We start from the raw sequence: 20,395 nt of genomic DNA, 5'->3' as shown, positions 1-20,395 counted from the left end.
TGACAGCATTGGAGTAGTTTACTGTGATTGGTTTTTCCCGTGTGATGAACACAATATGGCCTATCGCATTTTAGAAAAGAAAATTCGTCCACTGACTTCAAAGCTATGCGTTAAAGTAACGAGTAACGAGAACCTTCATAGAAATGTAGTGGAGTGAAAAGTACAATATTTGTATTTCAAATGTAGTGGAGTAAAAGTCATAAGTTTCCAAAAAAAAATAACACTCAAGTAAAGAACAGATACTCGAAAAATGTACTTAAGTACAGTACTCAAGTAAATGTACTTCGTTACTGTCCACCCCTGGTCAAATGTGATGAACTGATTTTACTGACTGTTCAAGACATAGAACTTAAAGAAAAACACAGCAAATGTCACTCATTTTTATGGACTAGGACACTCTTTACAACAAATAGGAATCTGACAGAGATTACTGTTTGACTGACAACAAAGAATCTAGAGTGCTTCTTTCAAAGTCACGAGAGAAGCTATTTCTTGATTCTAAATCACTTCACAGCATATGTCAGCACAGAACACAGACACGCATTACGAGACCTTGTATGCCCTCTGGAAAAATACGGTTTCTCATATGCTAACAAGGTGAACACATCCTGTATGCACTCTGTATTTCATGCATGTGCAGAATTGTTGAGGCATTTTTTTTTCCTTCTTTTTTCTGTGACAACAGATGTTGGTCTTCATTACGTCTCTGCGTCCCCAAACGAAGTCAAGCTAATTACTGCCTTTGAATTTCACAATAAGGAAAGTTCTTGTTAGTCAGCAAAAGACTGTTCTGTCTACATGGGATAAATGTGCTTTCTACGCATGGCCTCATAGAGTCTCCCTCATATAAATCACTACTGTGTGTTTGTGTGTTTCAGAGAGGTATGCATGCTGAGACCTGGAAAAATCTGTAGATCATGAAACTTATTCTTCAAGGGGAAAACACCCAGAAATTACTGTATTGTAAACTGTAAACCAATGTTTCAAATGAACGTCGTTCAGAAGACAAAAGAACTTGCAATCCAGACCTCTTTGTGTAAATTAATAAACACTTGTAAATGTACCATATGCTGTAAGTTTTTCACACTGTTCCTCTGATTCAGAATGACTTTTCTATTCCCTGCCTCCTTAGATCTATAGAGCACTGTTACGTGCCATTTTCTCTTATGACCTTACGTAACACACAGATGTTCTAACAGTGAGAGGCTTAAATCACCTGCATCTTTGTTGTCTCCTTTCCCTCTAGAGGTTACATATGCCTTCTCCACAGCTAAAACACGCAATCACATCTTCTCCAACATACGATGGAGTGCTGAGCAATTTAAATGACAATAATCCGCTAACTCTAACCTTAACATGCTAACGCTAGCACTACCACTGGCCCCTTCCAGGAAACCCACCCCCATCCCAGTCAATATCAGCACCTCAGCATCTCACTGCTAAGCAGCAGCCAATAAGTGGTATCGCATGTTAGACAAATCATATTTACCAGCTTTGTGGTAGCAGGCAGGCATTTGGTAATGGGCTCAAAATCAGGTCAAGTGCAACAATTAGGGTGGATTACAAAGCTCACTCGAAACCGTGAAAAGGTTCCGTATTTAATACGTCAAATCGCGTTTTGTCCTTAAACAGATTTTGTTTTAAATTGGTAAAAACACTGCGCATAGATTTTCACAAACATCTTGCTTAAGCCAGAAAAACAAATAAACAAACACAAAGAAATGTACCTGACCGATGTAATAAATGTATGCAGTCTGGGTGTGCATTAGGGCAAATAATGAAATTAGATGTCTGTGTAAACATGCTAAAGTCTTTTTACAGTAAGCTTGTCCCCCACTTATTCCCAGATACACTCAGACCATGTAAAAGGCACTATGTTAAAGGCACTCTTGAATTGGATCACCGTGTCTCTTGGACTGGGAAGTCCATTTGTTGAAACAAAATTGAGTATGTGAAGTCGGTCATCATCAAATTAACAGGCGCCATCTCATCCCTGACAGGTCCTTTCAAATCTTTGCTGACACAGGACATTCAATTTAATGCCTCACTGCCCTTTGAAATGTCACTTAATTGTTTAATGTTTTATAATAAAACGTCTCCACTCGGTGGTGAAAGCAAACAATGGCATGGGTGTGACACGACCAAACGATCCTTTGGATCTGGTGGTTTAAGTCTGCTCTCACTCAGCTGACTTCTCACAGATCTCCTGAAGGCACACCTGGGAACAAGCTTCTTCTTCTTCTTCTTCTTCTTCTTCTTCTTCTTCTTTTTCATTTGCTGAGATCCAAATATGTCTGCATTTTTTTTCAAATGCTCAAGTATTGTTTAAACTGCTTTAAGGAAATCTGAGAAGGAAGGGAGAAACTAACTGATATTGTTAAAGTAAACTGAGTACTGAATCCAGGAGTTATGAATAAAATGTCTTTATTCAAAGGAAATGGCACGATGACCTTCCTTTGGCATTTGCACAGGACAGTCACAGTAGCCCAGTGATACATTAATGGCTTATCTATCTCCCTTTTTGTTTGTCCTCCACTATTATGTGTAGTTCCTACATCTGCATCTCCATAACTAATATCATGCATGCTTTATGAAACCTCTGTGGCAATGCTCACCTTCAGGGAAGCAGTTGTCAGGGTCCATGGCCTCTTCAGCCATCTCGGAGTACTCGTCCTCTTCCTCACCAGGTTTCCTGAGGTCAACCGTGCTGCCTTCTGATAGGCTGATGTCGTCTCTCTGAAATGCAAGACACCCAGAGTAGTTTTAACTTGCTGAACAATTCTGCTGACACCCATCAAAAACAATGGCTTGACTGACAACACCAAGGTTTACTCTCCATGCTGAATTTGCCATAGGGAAAAAGCACCTTCAGGAAAACAGGGCTGTAAGATTTCTATGATCTGATCTCTTGGAAACCCCACACATAAATTGCAAAATCTCACTCTAAAAATCTGTAAGTTGACAGTTTTAAATAAAGCGTACACATATATGACACAGTATGGGCTACTCTCCCTCAGTGTTTAATTGGCTAACACACACCAATCACACTTTATCAAGCAGAAGACATCACTCCCGATTATCATGTTTACGTCTGCCTGTAAACGGCTCTGTAGCAGCGGCTCAGGCATGAACGATTTCAGTTTGTCTTCTCACTGTGTGCACTGTTAAAGGAGAATGTTTAAGGATGATATTTAACCATGATGTTTAAGGATAATTGAGTCCTGTGCCACTAGTTTGCCCAAGTAAATTCGATTTGAAAGGTTTAAAACGGTCATGTCTGGAGATGACCAGATGTGAAAGTTCACGTGCAAGGCATGTATGGTATTAAATAACCCATGTCATGTTTTTGCTCTGTTTTTATTAGCTGGCTGTCAACCAACTAAATTTAAGTGTAGACAGCCATGCTGTTATAATGATTTACTTTCATAGCAGTCTTCAGCATAGCAGCGCTGATCGAGAAGTTTGTAGAGACACCGTTGATCAACGGTCACTAAGCAACATTTATTGCTTGGTTAATCATGCCAAATCAAGATTGTTTGTTTAACCACAAGTCTTTGTCTAAAAGGAGTTACAATTGTCACCGCTGTGTTGCCTTCCCTCTGTTTTGTTTTCCACTGGTATGGTTTGTTTCCGTGTACAGTGCCAAGTACAGTGCTGGTATTGGTAAACAAAGTGCAAGGTTAGCCCTCTTCAGAGTGGTTTGTTTAACAAACCTGTACCGGAGAATGTGTCGTCGTAATTGATTGGGCTTTTATTAAGCCAAATGCTACTGTGTTAAATCTTGCCACCTCCTGGGTCTGTTGGCAGTTGTTATTTCTGGTTGTCTCAGCAGTAACCCTTCCCCACTGCATTCATTTTTTGTTCCTGTCATCTTTAACACCTTCTCCTCTTTTAAGAATGTGTGTGTGTGTGTGTGTGTGTGTGTGTGTGTGTGTGTGAGCATTGACAAGTGCTGTGTTGAAAAGGGATCTTCTTTACTAATTTCTTAGTTACCTCCTCACAGTCAACTGTCTCCACAAACTCTGTGCAGGAAACCTGTGATAAATGCTCATTTAAATATGCTTTTTGCCCCTCAGAACATTAGCTCTGCATTTTTGGGTTATAAATTTACATCTTCAACTTTGAGTGAAATTTATCTTTTCTTAATCTACTCCAGGTGCTTTTATTTCACAGCATGGTTAAAGAAGAATTTTTAATACAAATTGGATTATTTATTGCACTTGAGGGGAAAAAAACACATCTGTCTCTTTCATTACTGTACACAAAGAACCTGTTGAGAACATAAAACTGTTTGCCAGTAAAAAGCTGTCTGGGTGAAATTCCCATTGCAGTGTAGGCAGCTCATGCTGCCCCCCCCCCTTCAACTGCATATATTTTACAGTTTAAACTAGCTGTGGAAACACATCTTCTGCTCTGTGATTAATCTCCATATTTCTCCAGGTTTTGCATTGACTGATTCCAATGTGGCAGTAAATAGATGCTCTCCGTTTCCATAACAGATGCCAGAATCCCACTCGCAGTGTTGTCATTCCACACATGTACTGTGCTATTAGGACAGGGGACATGGGAAGGATTTATCAGGGTCAGAGGTAATTAGCATTATGTGTGTCCTACATATGCTGTTATCAAATGCGCTGAACAGGCCGCCATCACCAACTCTGTCCCTCAGTTACTGTCAAACACCTGTCGAGTACGTGCATACAAAAATACACTCACTCTCTCTTTCTCACACACACACATACACACAGTGAATGTGGCTGAGGAGAAATGAGGCTTTGTGTTGGTAATGCATTTATATTGGTGGTGAAATCCAGTGTCACTCCTCAATCTGAGGCTGAAGAGCCATCAGGGTGACAGTTAGGGGCTGGTTTCTATAGCATGATAAAAGCTTCCACCATCACAACATCCACGCAGTGGGACTGCTTGACGCACAACAGAAGAACTAAAGTGGGGAGTTATCTTTCAAAAGCATCACTATCGACACAGGTGTGAGAAAAAAAGAAAAAAAAAAAACAACGCCAGGGGAAACAAAACGATGAAGTTTTGAGTTACATTAGCATGGTGGGCATTGTGTGAGGAAGCATTTTTCTTTCTTCACTATGCCTGACAAAGGTATTTGCAAAAACAGGTGTTTGTAGTGAAAGGTGATCAGAGGTAAAATTGGCGTGGAAGTAGATTCTGTCTATATAGTTACTGTTTGTTATTATAGACCTGATAAAAGAAATAAAGAGCTAAATAAAAACTTTTGCAAGTTTTTGCTAAATTACCCAAATGAACAAATACCCTCTTACATGGTACTGCAGGTGGGACTTCTGTAGTCTATCTGTGAATAGGGAAATGAAAGAGATGGCTGGAAACAAATGATGTGTCTTATTTCTGACACAAGGCTGTTTCAGTTCATTTGTGAACTCAGTAAAAAAATAAGACTAAATGACTAAATAAGACTAAAGTTTAATGCAGTGGAGTGAGAGAGCTGATGAGACAGCAAAATAACAGTAACATCATTTAATATAGTACATATTAGTGTTTCAAAGCTTGTAAATGTCAAAACAGGGTAAAAAAAAGGGGTGACTTGTTACTGAGCTGAAAGTAGCTCTACTGAACCTCTTAAAACCTCCACTTGATAAAAAAAAATACAGATAGCTCACTTTGGCATGGAAATGTGTAACTGCTTAAACTGAGCAGTTCTAACCATCTCCACATTGCTCCTGTAAGGTCCAGGTTCTACTCAGTTTGCAAGACGTGACCGCTCCAATTTGGGAATGCATTATTTCACACAGGACATCTTTCATATTCTTGAGAGCACAGCTGAGGGGAACGAGGACTTAGCACTAGCCCCCTCACCATTCACCTGTCTGTGTGGGCTGAAGACATGCCACAGAGACCTTCACCAAACAATGTTTTCTCCAGTTACATCCATTTGTACCCAACGCCTTGCAGATCGTTTTTCAGTCTTGTCTGCCAAATGACAAAGCTTCTGCCCCAACTACGGCTGTGGTACGCTGGGCAGCGCGATACACACTGCATGCAAGACAAATTAAGACTCGTCCGCACAGCTGACAATTGCAAAGCGCTGGTCGATTCAGGGGCCCGCCTCAAGTTCCCAATCTCAGAGCCTGCGATGGCCCGTTAGTATCTGTGCAAGCTCAGTCATCCTGTATGCATCTCAGAGCAACCATCCAGTTTTACAGCCCATTCTCACTGGCAGGGTGAGCATGTGTGGAATCCCCACATGCACTATGGTAGAGTTGCACATTCTAGGGTGACTGAACACCACAAAGGCCCTAAATATAGCTTCCCCGGGGCAAACAAAGCCTACAAACGTGGCACTGGTCATCAGAACTCAATGAAACCAGATCGCACACAACTCCCCAATGTATGCTTGGCCATGCCAATGACCCAGGCGCTCTGCCTCCCGGGATTAAGAGTTAGGAGCACACCATTAAAGGGGTTACCCTCTAAAGGTTTATCGATTGGCTTACAAGGATTCTTGGAGCGAACACAGAGTATAACTGTCAACTATGAAAGAGCCCACCCAGTCTGACCTGTCAAAAATTTGTAGTAGAATCATCTGACCAGCGGTAAAGCCAAGCTTTGTTGTAATTCAGAGCTTTGGATGAAGCTGATTAGACGCGTCCCAAATCGCAACATGACCCAGTTATTTGAAACTAGCAGTGCGGACAAACTAACAAAAAAAAGAAGAAGAAAAAAAAAAAGACAACATTTTGGTTCCATTTTGTATCAGTGGGCATTTCTGAACTCTGGACAAATCTGGACAACTCTGGACAAATCTAGTATCCATCATGTTTATTCCTGAGATTCATTGCTCATCTGGTCGAAATTCGCGTCTTTGTGGCTTTGTGATCCATAGTATCTGGATTTCAATTTGGTCGGTATTTTATTACATAGCATTATTGATTTTAACAATGCAACAGGAATAAGTAATACTGGGAAATCTTTAGATATTCTGTTGCTGCTGTAGTGGAACATTAGTTTAATGTGGTGTGGTACACACCCCACCAGAATCTGCTAATTGATGCCAAAATGTTAACAGTGCAGTTTATGTGGATAAACAGACTGTCTGATGTATCATCGGACTTCACAAGCCATTACTGAAATATCAGTCATTCACTGCTGAGATAACAATATTCTTAAAATAACAGGGTGCTTCCTCTCTATATAACACAGGTGGTATACAAAAGAATAATCACATCTCCATCAGTCGAAACAGATGGACACACCTGGTGCAGGTGAAATAATCTGCATCAATGCAGAAGGACAAACCAAATTTGTTCAAGCTCTTGGAAACATGACAATGGGTCAGCTGGGCAGTCGAACACCATGCCAGTTTCTAGGAATGTACCCCAGGCTTCTGAGAAGGCTGCCATACCCCACACCCACACACAGAGACGAGTGGGAGAGAAAAGAGAGAGAGAGAAAAAAAAAACAATGTCCCATGACATAACTGTCTTTTGTGACTGCAGACAAACAACTGGCTTGAGAGAGCGGTCGAGTCTGTCCGACCATGCGACCTGAATTACCCTGTTCCTTTTTTGACAACCCTCACTCAACAGCTAAAATAAAGTTTATTCATTTTCTATTCATTTTTGTTAATTTTGTAAATTTGAATAATTTTGAGTTGTTTGACTTTTGTATATGCACGTGTGGGACGTGCACTTCCATTTGTCGGTCTAGGGACACACACACACACACACAGACACACACACACACAAATTTGAGTGAAAAGGTAAATGTGCTTCTTTATGAGCATATTTAGGATTTCTTCACCTTATTTGCAAAGAGTGGCAGTTCTCACAGCCAGGGGTTAAATAACCACATCCAATTTGGGAAAGCCCCTTTTTTGCCGAATCAGTCTGACGCCGATTCTCAGACAACTGAAATCTGACAGTAAATGAATAATTTCACCACCCAGCTGCGTCTCTTAGTGTCATACAAATTCATTTTAACACCAAAGGTTGTCAGATTGGTATGAACAAAACACACCCTGCTCAAAGCTATCTGATAATTTTGTGCTTCTCTTTGCATTTCTGTCTGCAATTTTGTGTTTCTCCTCCTCCGACACATCTTCTCCTCTGTCTTCCTTAATGTCTTTCTCTAACAGATTTAAAATCTTGTCTCTCTCCCTTACTTCATCTTTCTCTCACTCTCCTTCCCTCTAACTCTCCCTCCTTCCCTCTCCTCTTTTTCTCTCTCCTTTGTCACTGTTTTGCTGTCTTGGAGCCTTGACTAGGAAGCTGATGCTCTATGTAGTTTGCCCACTGCCTGAAAAAGATGGGTGAAGATCAGGTCAGATCTGGTAAAAAAAACTCATCTGCAAGTGTCCTTCTATTGGGGCTCTGTGCAGAATTGTAGCTTGGCAGAGATTTTGTTCAGGTGCGAAATAGCAGCCACAGTGACTCTCTGCCCCTCAGGCTGTCCACTGACATTTTGGTGGTCTGAAACTGTCTGAGACTGTCTACTCTATAAACACTGAATTTTACTTTTCCCTTCAAAGAGATCCACTTTTGCTTTCAAAACACACCACACATATTTATTTATTTTTTGTTAAGTTCTCGACAATTAGAATAGCGAGACATATTAACAACCATTGGATTTGTGGAGCGGTAGTGCAAATAAGTTTCTTCAATGCATTTATGTTTTAATAATGTTTTAGCAGGATGGCCATGTATGCTCGGGTATGTCTGTGAGCATGTGTGTGTATGTGTGTGTGTGTGTGTGTGTGTATCTTCCTGTTAGAGCATGTGTGTGTGTTTGCGTGTGTGTCTGAAATTAACACAAAAGCTGGTGTAGCAACAGCTTGTTCCCTGATTTAAAATCATGTACCAAGGCCTGGTGTTAAGTGCCAAAAATATGTTCACAATTTGTTCATTCCATCACGATGCTATTTTAAATTTAAGCCAAGTTTCCTCATATATATATATATATATCTATGAGGTGTGTGACTGCAGGGCCGAAGTTAAGGTAACACTTCCCATTCTGTCAGTCTCCGCCCCCTGTTATCACGATGACAGGTGAGAGGGAACACAGTAGAATGAACATACTCTGGAGTCAAATTCTGCAACATTTTATCCTCTAAATCAGTGAACTGCAGCAATCTGTTTAGTCTGGGGACACCCAAATAATGTCCAAGCCAGTGAAGCAGAAGGGTACTGGATTATGGAAAAGAAATGGGATAAAGAGAGACAGAGGGGAGAGAGAGAGAGAGAGAGAGAGAGGGAAAGAGAGAGAGAGGGAGAGAGAGAGAGTTGAGGGGAGTACAGGTGCACTAAAAGATAAAAGAGAGAGTGGGGGAGGAGGACAGGTAAACGAAAAGATAAAAGATGTAGGGTGAGACAGAATGAGGCAGCGCAGGTGTTGTACAAGATTAAAGAGAGAGAGCAAATATCATCTGTACCCTTAAACTTGAGTTTTCACAGCTGCACAAAAGCAACGATATCACACCACACGTGCAGTCTACAGGAGCAGAGGGTTGCTGAAGTATGACCAAAACCTGAAGTATGACAAAGAATTGTGCATCTGATTTTCAAACAAACAAAACAACAGAAAGCGCAACGTCGTCATCTTTCCGTGCACTTTTTTTGGACTGTACTTAAAGTTACACCAAACTTATACGCTTACTTCTGAAAAAGAAGCAGAGACCCAGCTGTATGTTTACAGAACTTCCTTTGTGCACTTTTGGGAGTGTCACAAAATGCAATGTCAGGACAACATTTTAAGAGGAAACAGATGACAGAGAGGGTTAACAGAGTTTCTGTAAAAAAGCCCCATACTCCACAGAAGAGTGGCTATTAGTGAATCAATACGAGGAAAGGATCAATGTTTGGCTTCTTTTCCAGAATTAGGTTGTTTTTTTTGTGCCAGCAAAACGGTAATTAACACACTAACACAAGTCTATGTTGCTGTATTCTTGTATGTCTATCTGTGTGTAGATATTTGGGTGTGGTTTTAGCACAGGTGTATGTTCTGTGCGTATGAGTGTGCACTAAAAACACATTGTGACACATTGTGAATCGATGTGATGAGCATATGATATCAGCTGCCTTTGTATGAGCAAGTTTATGGATGTCAAAGAAGCACTGTGTGTGTTTGTGTGTGTGTGTGCGTGTGTGTGTGTGTGTGTGTCTTTATAGTTGTATTTGAAGGGAGGGGAGAGGCTTAGGAAACATTTGCTTCATGTGTATGCTTACAAATATGTGACAGACTACAAAACTTTGTCTGTGTGTGCATACGTGTGTGTGTGTGTGTGTGCGTGTGCGTGTAAAATGGTCCAATAGGGTCCGGCAGACCAGTGGCAGTAGTGAGCATTTTACTCTCCCGTATTTATATTTTGGCTTTTCTGCACTACAGCTCTCTCTCTCTCCTCTCTCTCTCGCTCCTTCGGAACAACGTGACAATTATGAAAGAGGGTGGCCCCGGTGAGGTCCTGTCTGGTTACACAACCAGGTCACATGGGAATGGGCCGACATGAGGGAATACTCCAAACATACCGCCAGCACTGCGCAGACAATCCCCACACCCCAGACTCTTGACAGACTACTGGGGCAACTCGACATAGTCCAGAGGTGGTCAGAACCCCTCAGCCTGCCTGGGGGCTGGGGCTGATGCTGATGGACAGAGAGGGGGGAGAGGTTGGGAGGTAGTTAGGAGCCAGTGATAACCAAACATAAGCAGGAGCCAGAATGCGTTATCTTGACAGACGATGGATACTTCACCACTCATGTCTGCTGTAAAAACGCCTTTGAACTTCCAGATGCGTGCACCTTTATGTGTCTGAGTGTGTGTGTGTGCATGTTTGTGTGTGTGTGTGTGTGTGTGTGTCTGCGTGCGCATGTTTGTGTGTGTGTGTGTGTGTGTGTGTGTGTGTGTGTTATTTTAAAAGGTATGGTAGGGGCGTATTTTTTGCTGTGAACGTCCATTCCCAGGAACTGGTTAATCTAACCATCGTCCTCTCTACTCAAACACCCAAACAGCAGAAATGGGAAAATGGTGTGTAGGTATAAAAAAAAAAAATAGGAGAGATATGAAGGCCGAACACAGCACAGCCTCCAGGGACTAATTCCATATTCCTATTAAGGTGTGTGTGCGAACACGCGGATAGACGACTGCTAATATTGTGAGGAAGCTCCACTGGCAAAAAAGTGGTTGTATAAATCTTGGCTAGGGGTAAATTTAGACATGACATCCATATACTTTTTCTTCTCTCTCTGTCTCTGTCTCTCTATTTATTTTACGGGGCGGGAGTTGTTCGCTTGTGGAACGAAATTGCTCTGGGGGAAGCCAAAACAGAACAGGGAGGAGGGGAGGGAGAGAAAGAGAGAGAGAGGGAGAGAGAGCGAGAGAGAAAGAGAGAGAGAGATGGGGGGGGGGGGCCAGACTTCATGTGTGGGTGTACATCTCTGTACTTCATGCAGGGAGAAAGCTCCAGTCTGCCTGATAGCCAGTTATTAAACCCAGTGTACTGAGCCCTCTGTGGCCAGGAGACAAACCTCTGCTGCCCTGGAGGTAGTGAATGTAAGAGACAGAGAGAGAGAGAGAGAGAGAGAGAGAGAGAGAGAGAGAGAGAGAGAGATAGAGAGACAGAGAGAAAGAAAGATAGAAAGAGAGAGAGAGAGGAAAGGGAGAAGAAGAAGAAGAGGAAGAAAGGGAGGGACAAAAAGAGGAAGAGGACAAAGAAGAGAGAAGAACTGGGCTGGAATGAGACTATATGCATCTCCAGAAGTGAGGTTTATTAGAGGATCTGCAGGATCTGTTTTTACGTGGAACAGTCAGTAAAGGGTTCACCAGAGACAAATTTGGAGAACACCTGTGTGCTTTTAAAAGCCCAAGGAGATCTTTTTGTTGGATTATTGGCTGTTGTAAGGGATTAAGGTTTATTCTAATCTCCACAGCTGTCCTACTCAGCTACTGACACAATTACTGTTAATATAATTTTATAAGACTCCAGAAGGTAGCCTTGCACTTTGGGCTGTAACCACGGCGATCCAGAACTACCCTGAGAGTTGATATAAAACATTTGCATGTTCCTTGTTTTTATAATACATATATCAGTAATAAAACCAAAGACCCTGTAATGTCAGATGAAGGAGGAAGTGGAGGGTCACAGAGGACAGGATGTCTTCTCTAGTCATGTGACACTATATGTCACACTCCTCAGTGACCTGTAAGAGTTGATAATTCTCTACATGATATTTTTACATGGGGGTGTGTGTGTGTGTGTGTGTGTGTGTGTGTGGTGACATGGCCGGGGCATCGCTCAGTTGTTGTTGGAGACAGATGTAATCAAAGCAGCTCTGCTAACAGAGACGACAATGAGATGTGATCCTGTTTCACAAGCTGCCTATTGTCAGGACAAGCTGACAGACCAGGTGGAAAAGGGACCCTGAATCACATCTGTTAGACATGACCTCCTCATTACATATACAACCTTTAGGACACAGAAGAGAACTTATTTCCCCATTTACTCAAGCCTGTACAATATGCTAGGGTTTTTTTGGTTTGCTTGTTTGTTTGTGTCAGTTTTGTTTTGTTTCTGTGTTTTTCTTTTTTGTGTAGACCAGTAACACACCATGGTATTTGTAAATTAGCAGTCTTGGATCATGGAATCTCAGTTATATGTAAAACAAATCCAACCTTAAAATAATGTCAGTAAATCTTACCATTCGTCTGTCATGTCCATTGTGCTGATGCCAATTAAACATTAATCCTGACCTTGAGAGGGTATTTTTGACCTTTCCAGTGTATTTAATGACATCTGTAATATTTTAGTCACCATGCCAAAGGTCAGATAAACAAATAGCAGTGGTGGTCACTCCAGGCTTAAATATCTAATTAAAAATCTAAACAAAGTCGTAAGGAGGCCCCATATAGGATTTCTCTTAGTATGTCAAGCATTCGCCAGAGCCTCTGGAGCAGATAAAATTATAACCAAAAATTATCATATAAATTTATACAGATAAAATAATTCATCATTTTCTTTGAAGTATTTTTTTGGGAAAGGCAATGTTTTTCTTTGCATGTTCTTTATGATATCTTGAGAACTAACACAACCAAAAAAGCAATATTTTTAAAATCAGTTCAGCAAACAGATCTCAAACTAATTTCTCCTCTTCTCCAGTTGAAAAGCAAACTTCAGACTTGAAGCACAGCCATAATAACTGAGTGTTTTTCCAGCCCAAGGACAGCAATGTGGCATTTTCAAAATCCATTTTTCCTCACTTCCATCCATTTAGTCACATAACAACCTCACCCTGTGCTGAAAACTAGCACTGGCTGATGTTTTAGCCAATGGTGGGAGTTTGATTCAGTCAGATCTCATTTCATAAAGTGTCAAAATGACCCTTATTGGGTGGCAAAGAATTGGCTGCATTTTCATAGAAATACCAAAAGGTTATAAATATGTAACTTTATAAATTTTGTAACTTTGTACATTTTTGAAGTCATGGAAGCTGTTGACTGGAAGCAAAACGTCAGATTTTCTGAGATCTGTTCATATATTACATGTGTGCATGATGCTCAGAAAACTGAGTTTCTGTTTGACATCTTTAGGAATAAGCACTAATATTTTGCCTAGATCGTGTTCAGTGCATAGCATATACTTCACTGTATTGACTATCAAAATGTAAAAATACCTCTGTCGTTCTGCTTTTTCTCCCATATATTTATGTAATTGGTTTTAGGGGCCCTTGACGCATTCTTTATATCAGATAACATGCATTCAAAACCTCCCTGAGTTTGAACAGCACAATAGCATTATAAACCACAAATCTCTGAGTGAATTAGAAATGCCACAGACACTCAACCTTGTATCAAATGTTATGTGAATAATATAACTTTATAATATTATTTTACGCAATGTCCACATCACTAAACCTGGGCTTTACAACAGACAAAGACCATAAAACTGACAAACTAGCCAAATATTTCTACCCCATTTAAGTTACAACCAATCAGTCTTCTCTGTTTAGCCCCTTAAATTTTCACAAGACCTTTAAATAGTACACAGAGCTCAAAAACAAAACAAAAAAATCCAAATTTGGCTTCTTTAGACCAGAACGAGTGAGAACATCTCATGTCATTCTAATGGCATGGCCTTGCTTACCGGTTTGGCTTCATCATCCCCCTCTTCCTCTGAGCTTTCGCTAGCCTCTTCATCCTCCTCTTCCTCAGGAAACTCCACGTCCGATTCACCCGGAGCGATGGGAACGCTGATGGTCAGATTAGGGTTAGTCATGTAGCTTTCGCTGTCTGTTGTTGTTGTGCACCTGTCTCCGTTTCGGCCAATGACGCCAACCATCCCGTTTCCCTCGGCCCGGTGCGCCTGCTGGCTGAGTCTCTTCAGCTTCAGCATGGCTTTGGCCTCCTTGGCCTTCTGTCGCCGCCGTTTGAAGTTACCATTGAAGAAGTCGCAGAGAGCCCGGCGTAGCCAGACCATGCCCCGCTGGATACGGGCGATGGCAATCTGGAGGTTGTTCATCTCACCATCATCATCGGGAGCAGACAGGTTGTCGGCGCTGAAGGAGCTGAGGAGCAAGGCCAGGAAGAGGTTTAACACCTGGACGGAAGGAAATAGAAAGAATTAGATGCAATGGACAGACCATAAGAACATAATTTAGCCATGCCTCGCAACATTTTACACAGCCAATCAAAAATCGCTGTGTTTGAAAGAATGCATTTTCTCTCTCCCTTTCTCTGTTAAATCCAGTGTATTCCTTTGGTCTGAATTTTGTTGTCACAGCAGTGAACCTTCTCAGTATAATGAAGACCCTCTGCTGTGTGCATATCACTACACCTCCATATTCATCGGTAGACAGGACAAGGGAAGAAAGAACTGGAGCCAGTGCCATAAGTCACTTTGATCTTTGACACCTCTGAAGAAGGAGTGCCCCCTGCCTCTCTCTCTCTCTCTTTATTTGTGAGCATGTGAGTGCAAGTCCGTGTGTGAGTATTTATCTGTGTGTGTGCGTGTGTGTATATGAGTGAGTCCATGTGTGAGTGTGCATGTGTGTAAGAGTTTATATGAGTGTGTGGGTGAGTGCGTGTATGTGTGTCCTTGTTTATGTGTGTGTGTGTGTGTGTCTGTGTGCATCGTTGAAGGTCAGTTTTCTTCGTCAACAGAGCTAAGGTTTTGCTTTTTAATTTGCTTAAATGTGCGTAGCCACACGTTCTGTTTACTCTGTTGTCATCTGTCGTCTGTCATCCGTCGTAAAACTTTATGGTAAGTTTAAATTGGGTTTGTTTGTTTGGTTAGGATTCATTGTCAATTTGTAACCATGTGTCTTGTTTGGTAGTGTTGCTAGTTTATATTACTTATATTACTAGTTTTATTTACTGTCACGTTAGCAGTTGAGTTGCTAATTTGTTAGTTTGCTAGTTTTTTGCCACAGCCGATTTCCAGTTTGTTCTGGTTATTGAGGGGGCAGGGCTGTGTGTTGTGAGTGTTGTGAGTCACAAGACTCTTTAGCTGTGTTTCCGCTAAACGGCAGCTGGAGTGGTCGAATGAAGACTCGGTCAGACTAAGACAAGGGAGTCTGTCTGCGGGAGTCTTCAAAGGAAGAATGACGAGGGGCACTACTGCCGTCTGGTCGTTAGCTACCCTGTGGTTGGTTTTTCTTTCCGATTCATTCATCCATTTGTATATCTACCTGAGTTTGTGCTACTAACACCTATTGTTCTGCATCATCTTGTCCCTCTCCCTCACACACACACACACACACACACACACTAATCATGTGCCGTCTGAGTCTCCCCTCCCAATCTTCGCAGGCGACGACCTATGCGACCTCACAGTCATAACCTCACTCACTCACTATCTAAGCCACTTATCCTAATCAGGGTCGCAGGGGGTGCTGGAGCCTATACCGGCGCTCCCAAGGCAAGGCAGGCACACAGACAAACACACTCACACATTCACACCTAGGGAAAACGCCAATTCACCTAACCTGCATGTCTTCGGACTGTGGGAGGAAACCGGAGCTCCCAGAGGAAACCCACGCAGACACGGGGAGAACATGCAAACTCCACACAGAAAGGACCCTGGCCGCCCTCAGTCATAACCTGACTAACCTTATTCATCCAATAATCCAATCCAATAATAGTCATTCTAATGATACTACTGTTGTCATTTTCAGTGGCCTCTGGAATTGCCAGTCGGCAATACAGAAGGCCGACTTCATCTCTGATCAGGCTTCCATGCTGTCCCTTAACTTCCTGGCCCTCATGGAGATGTGGATCCCACCGGAGAACACAACCACTCCCACTGCCCTCTCCTCTGGCTTCACCTTCTCCCACACCCCCAGGCCCTCAGGGAGGGGTGGAGGAACTGGTTTCCTGACCTCCCCCATGAGGAGTTTCTGTGTCGCCTCTCTCCCTTCCATCTCCCCCACCTCTTTTGAATTTCACGGTTATTGTTTCTTCCCCTTGTAAACTGCACATGACTGTTTTCTAAGGCTTCACAGTGGCTCAATGATTAGCACTGTTGCCTCACAGCAAGAAGGCCCTGGGTTTGAATCCTGGCCGTCCTAGATCTTTTTGTGCAGAGTTTGCATGTTCTCCCCGTGTTTGCATGGGTTTCCTCTGGGTGCTCTGGTTTCCTCCCACCTCCCAAAGACGTGCATGCTAGGATTAGTACTCCTGTCAGTGACCTGACCAAGGTGGCGGTGGCTGCCCACTGCTCCTAGCTCATAGTGTATGTTGCTCATTGCTCTAGGGTGTGTGTGTGTGCTCACTGGTGTTAGGATGGGTTAAATGCAGAGGTAGCGTTTCACTGCTCACTGCCCAGTGTGTGTGTGACAAATAAAGTACTTCTTCTCTTCGTTCACCAGGCCTCTGCAGTCATTTCTAGATGAACTGGACACCCTCCTCAGCTCCTTCCCTGAGGATGACACAGCCATCCTGCTGCCTGGGGACTTCAATCTTCTGCTGAACTCTACTCAGACTGCTGGTCTCCTCCCCCTCCTCCAGTCCTCCACTCCACCCTAGCGGAGTTCCCATCAACACACAAGGCTGGCAACAAGCTGGACCTTGTCTTCACAAGAGGCTGCCCTGCTCCTGATTTCACCGTCACACTCCTCCTCCGGGTCAGCCAAAAACCTTGGCATTACCCTGGACAACCAGCTAAACTTCTTAAGCCACATCGCGGCAGTCACCCAGTCTTGCAGATTCTCCCTGTACAATATCAGGAGTATCCGCCCTTTCCTTAACCAACAGGCAAACCAGCTCCTAGTTCAAGCACTTGTTATCTCCCACCTTGACTACTGCAACGCCTTACTGGCTGGCTTACCGGTCTGCGCTATCAAGTCACTTCAGCTGGTTCAGAATGCTGCTGCACGCCTGGTATTCAATCTCCACTGCACTTCACCGGCTTCTGGTAGTTTAAGACACTGTTGCTGGCTTACCAGGCTACAAGAGGCTCTGCCCTGTCCTACCTTCAGTCTCTGATCACTCCATACACTCCAACCAGATCTCTCCGCTCAACCTCCTTTGGCCAGCTGGCGGTCCCCTCACTTCGGGAACCTGGCAACCATTCCACTCAGCCACGCCTTTTTTCTGCCCTCGTTCCGCGGTGGTGGAATGACCTTCTTCACCCAATCAGAACTGCGGAATCACTAGCTATCTTCTGCAGGAGACTGAAAACCCACCTTTTCAGAATCCACCTGTCCCCTAATATGTAACCTTTCTTTTATGTTATCATTTTATATTTTATGGCATACGATGTAAAAAAAATCCTCTGCACTAACCTTGTCCCTATGCCACAGATTTCTGTTTTATTGTTCCAGGACATACAGGAGTGTGGCACTGAAAAGAATTAATTTGCATTCCTACTGCGATCTTTTGCTTGTGAGGTAGTTAACTAAACCTGATTGATGTACTAATTGTACGTCACTTTGGCTTAAAAGCGTCTGCAAAATACCAAATTGTAAATTGTGTGTGTGTGTGTGTATATATGTGTATGTGTTGAACAGACATGAGTATTTGATTAGATGGTTCACAGAAGCAATATCCTTTTACACAGGGTGATGGTACTTTAACAATCAAACTTTCCCTTTTGCATGCTGTTCCCATTACCTCTCTGTGATTGCTCACAGTTATATCACTCTTTGAAGGTTTTTTAATAGATTTTTTGATTAAAAAAGAAAAGAAACAGAAATTTGCATACTGATACACTGTGAGCAGTATAAGAGAAAAAAAAATTCATTTTGCTCAAAATCGACATATAGCTTAGACACCCACAGAAACCCAGGCAACTCTACAGGGCACATTCTATCCCTGGATTTTTCAGTGAGACGTTTATAAAACAAATTAAGATGGAAATGGGAATCCCTCTCTCTGAATTCCATTTAGAATTACATTTCTCACGTAGGAATTTCTCACACTTATAACAAACAGACGCTGCTCTCACAGGACTGTTGAATAATTTAAGCCCACATTTATTAGAAAAATGTAACAGAAACGGCAATTAGATAGTGTGGATTGCTAATGGAAAAAGACAATGTTTGACATCTATCAACTTCTTGTAACCACAATGAGACTTATAATGACAATAAAGAACAAATTTAGCTCTAAGATGAATACTCACTACAGCAGGCAACAGTATGATTTGAATGTTAACTTGAGAACAAAGAGTGATTAGACATTAATCAGTAGAAGCAGACAATTTACCCTACCTACCACATATTTCAGCAGAAATAATTTGGTTTTCATGTCTTCAGTTTACTTATCAATCACAGCCCAAACAGGGGAAAAGCCACACTCAGAGTGAGCACCAAATTCACATAATCACATGGTCTATTTTTGGTCACACAGCTTCCTCCCTCATCAACCTCACTGAAGTTCACATTCCCCTGTGTCTCTGAGCTAACAACTGCAGAGAGAGAGAGAGGGAGAAAGAGAGAGAGAGAAAGGAAGGAAGAAAGAAAGAAAGAAAGAAAGAAAGAAAGAAAGAAAGAAAGAAAGAAGGAGAGAAAGAAAGAAGGAAGGACATTGGGCAACACAGCCAAATGAGCTTAATTAAAGTTTTCCTATGTCCTTAGAAAGTGGACGCAGGTGCCCTATCGGGTATCTGTGGGCCAGAGCCGTTGCCATGGCAGCACATTGTTTTCGGTCACCTGCAGCTCCCGGGTCTACAAAAAGGACTCTGTGATCACATGGCTTCATGCCGCGTATCATTGTCCGGGCCTTTTGTGCCAGGTTTATCGCCACTGCCCTGCGCCACGCTGAAGAATGGGGAGGGCACCGCCACTATGCCTCAAGGAGGAACTTCAGCCCACAAAAAACCCCTAATATGTTTAATCTCCATCCAAGGTGAAGTGTATTTCCACATAGTCACAAGCAATAGTAATGTAAGGTCAAAATATGAACTAAGGCAGAAAAGAACTCACCAAACCTATGACGTCACTATCCTCTACTCCCACACAGTGAAGAACATAAAGGAGACCATGGCAACCTTCAAATTCAGTCAAGGAATAGTTTCAGCATATGTCATTTGAATATTCATCTCTGGCAAATACAGGTTAATATTTTAAACATATGTGCGTCTTAGGTTGTCATTAACAGACAGGGTGATTATCATACAGGGATTTTTAGTGGGCTTGAATTGCAGAGGTTCAGAATATTTCTTTTCATCTAGAATTGGCCTGTCAAATCTGAAGGCAGAATCCCAGAATCTTTTGTGTAAAACTCACCTTTTCCCCCATTCTATTTCCACCCACTGGATACACTATAATGCCTTCTCCGGTGCTTCTGCTTACAGTGTTACTCCATTACAAATACTTTCTAATGTCAGTGAATCAGAACTAAAATCTTTACAAGGATGCATAACATTGCCGAACCTTTTGTTCTACTGAATCAGTGGAATTCCAGGGAGCACATAGTTTACAGTTAATACAAGATACATTAGATACTCTGTTCCAGAAAACTGCATTCATTTAAAGTCAGTGCTAGCAAACTACACAGGTTAAAACTGTTGTTGGACATAAAGTTCTTCCTCACACAGGTTAATTTCAATGTGCAGAGGCAGAAACTTAAAAAAAACCCCACAAACACACAACAAACAAACAAACAAACACAATTTCATCTAAGACACTGGTGCACAAAACTCCGCATAGCAGTAGATGTGATTAAGATTTGTGGTTATTTTGGGCTGTTTATTAGGTCTGGCAACGCAGGAACAAAAAGACAAAAAACAGAAAGGTTTTGGTGGAGGGACCTAGTGCTGACACCACCACCCAGCCTCCACCCCGCCCCCCCCATGTCAATCCCCTGGGGACTCATCTATCATTGGGGGTAATGTGGAACTTCTCAACACACACCCACTACGCTGACCGACATGGAGCTCCTTACCTGTGACAGGAGTAATTAGGTGTCTGCTTCCCCTATT

The 20,395-nt window shown here is 42.3% G+C and overlaps 1 protein-coding gene across 1 annotated transcript in view; it reads right to left on the bottom strand.

Moving 5' to 3' along the window:
- scn5lab (sodium channel, voltage gated, type V-like, alpha b) overlaps window positions 1–20,395 on the bottom strand; it is a 90,227-nt gene that overhangs the window by 15,173 nt on the left and 54,659 nt on the right. The window contains exons 16-17 of the mRNA XM_030768573.1: window positions 14,120–14,572; window positions 2,616–2,736 (exon numbers count right to left, since the gene is read on the bottom strand). Coding sequence (XP_030624433.1) covers window positions 2,616–2,736; window positions 14,120–14,572 — 574 coding nt within the window. The remainder of the gene's footprint in view (window positions 1–2,615; window positions 2,737–14,119; window positions 14,573–20,395) is intronic.

Source organism: Chanos chanos, chromosome 3 (genome assembly GCF_902362185.1).
Source record: "Chanos chanos chromosome 3, fChaCha1.1, whole genome shotgun sequence".
In the NCBI taxonomy this organism is placed as follows: domain Eukaryota; kingdom Metazoa; phylum Chordata; class Actinopteri; order Gonorynchiformes; family Chanidae; genus Chanos; species Chanos chanos.
Note: the sequence above shows the minus strand (reverse complement) of the source record. Positions and strands in the feature narration are given on the sequence as shown.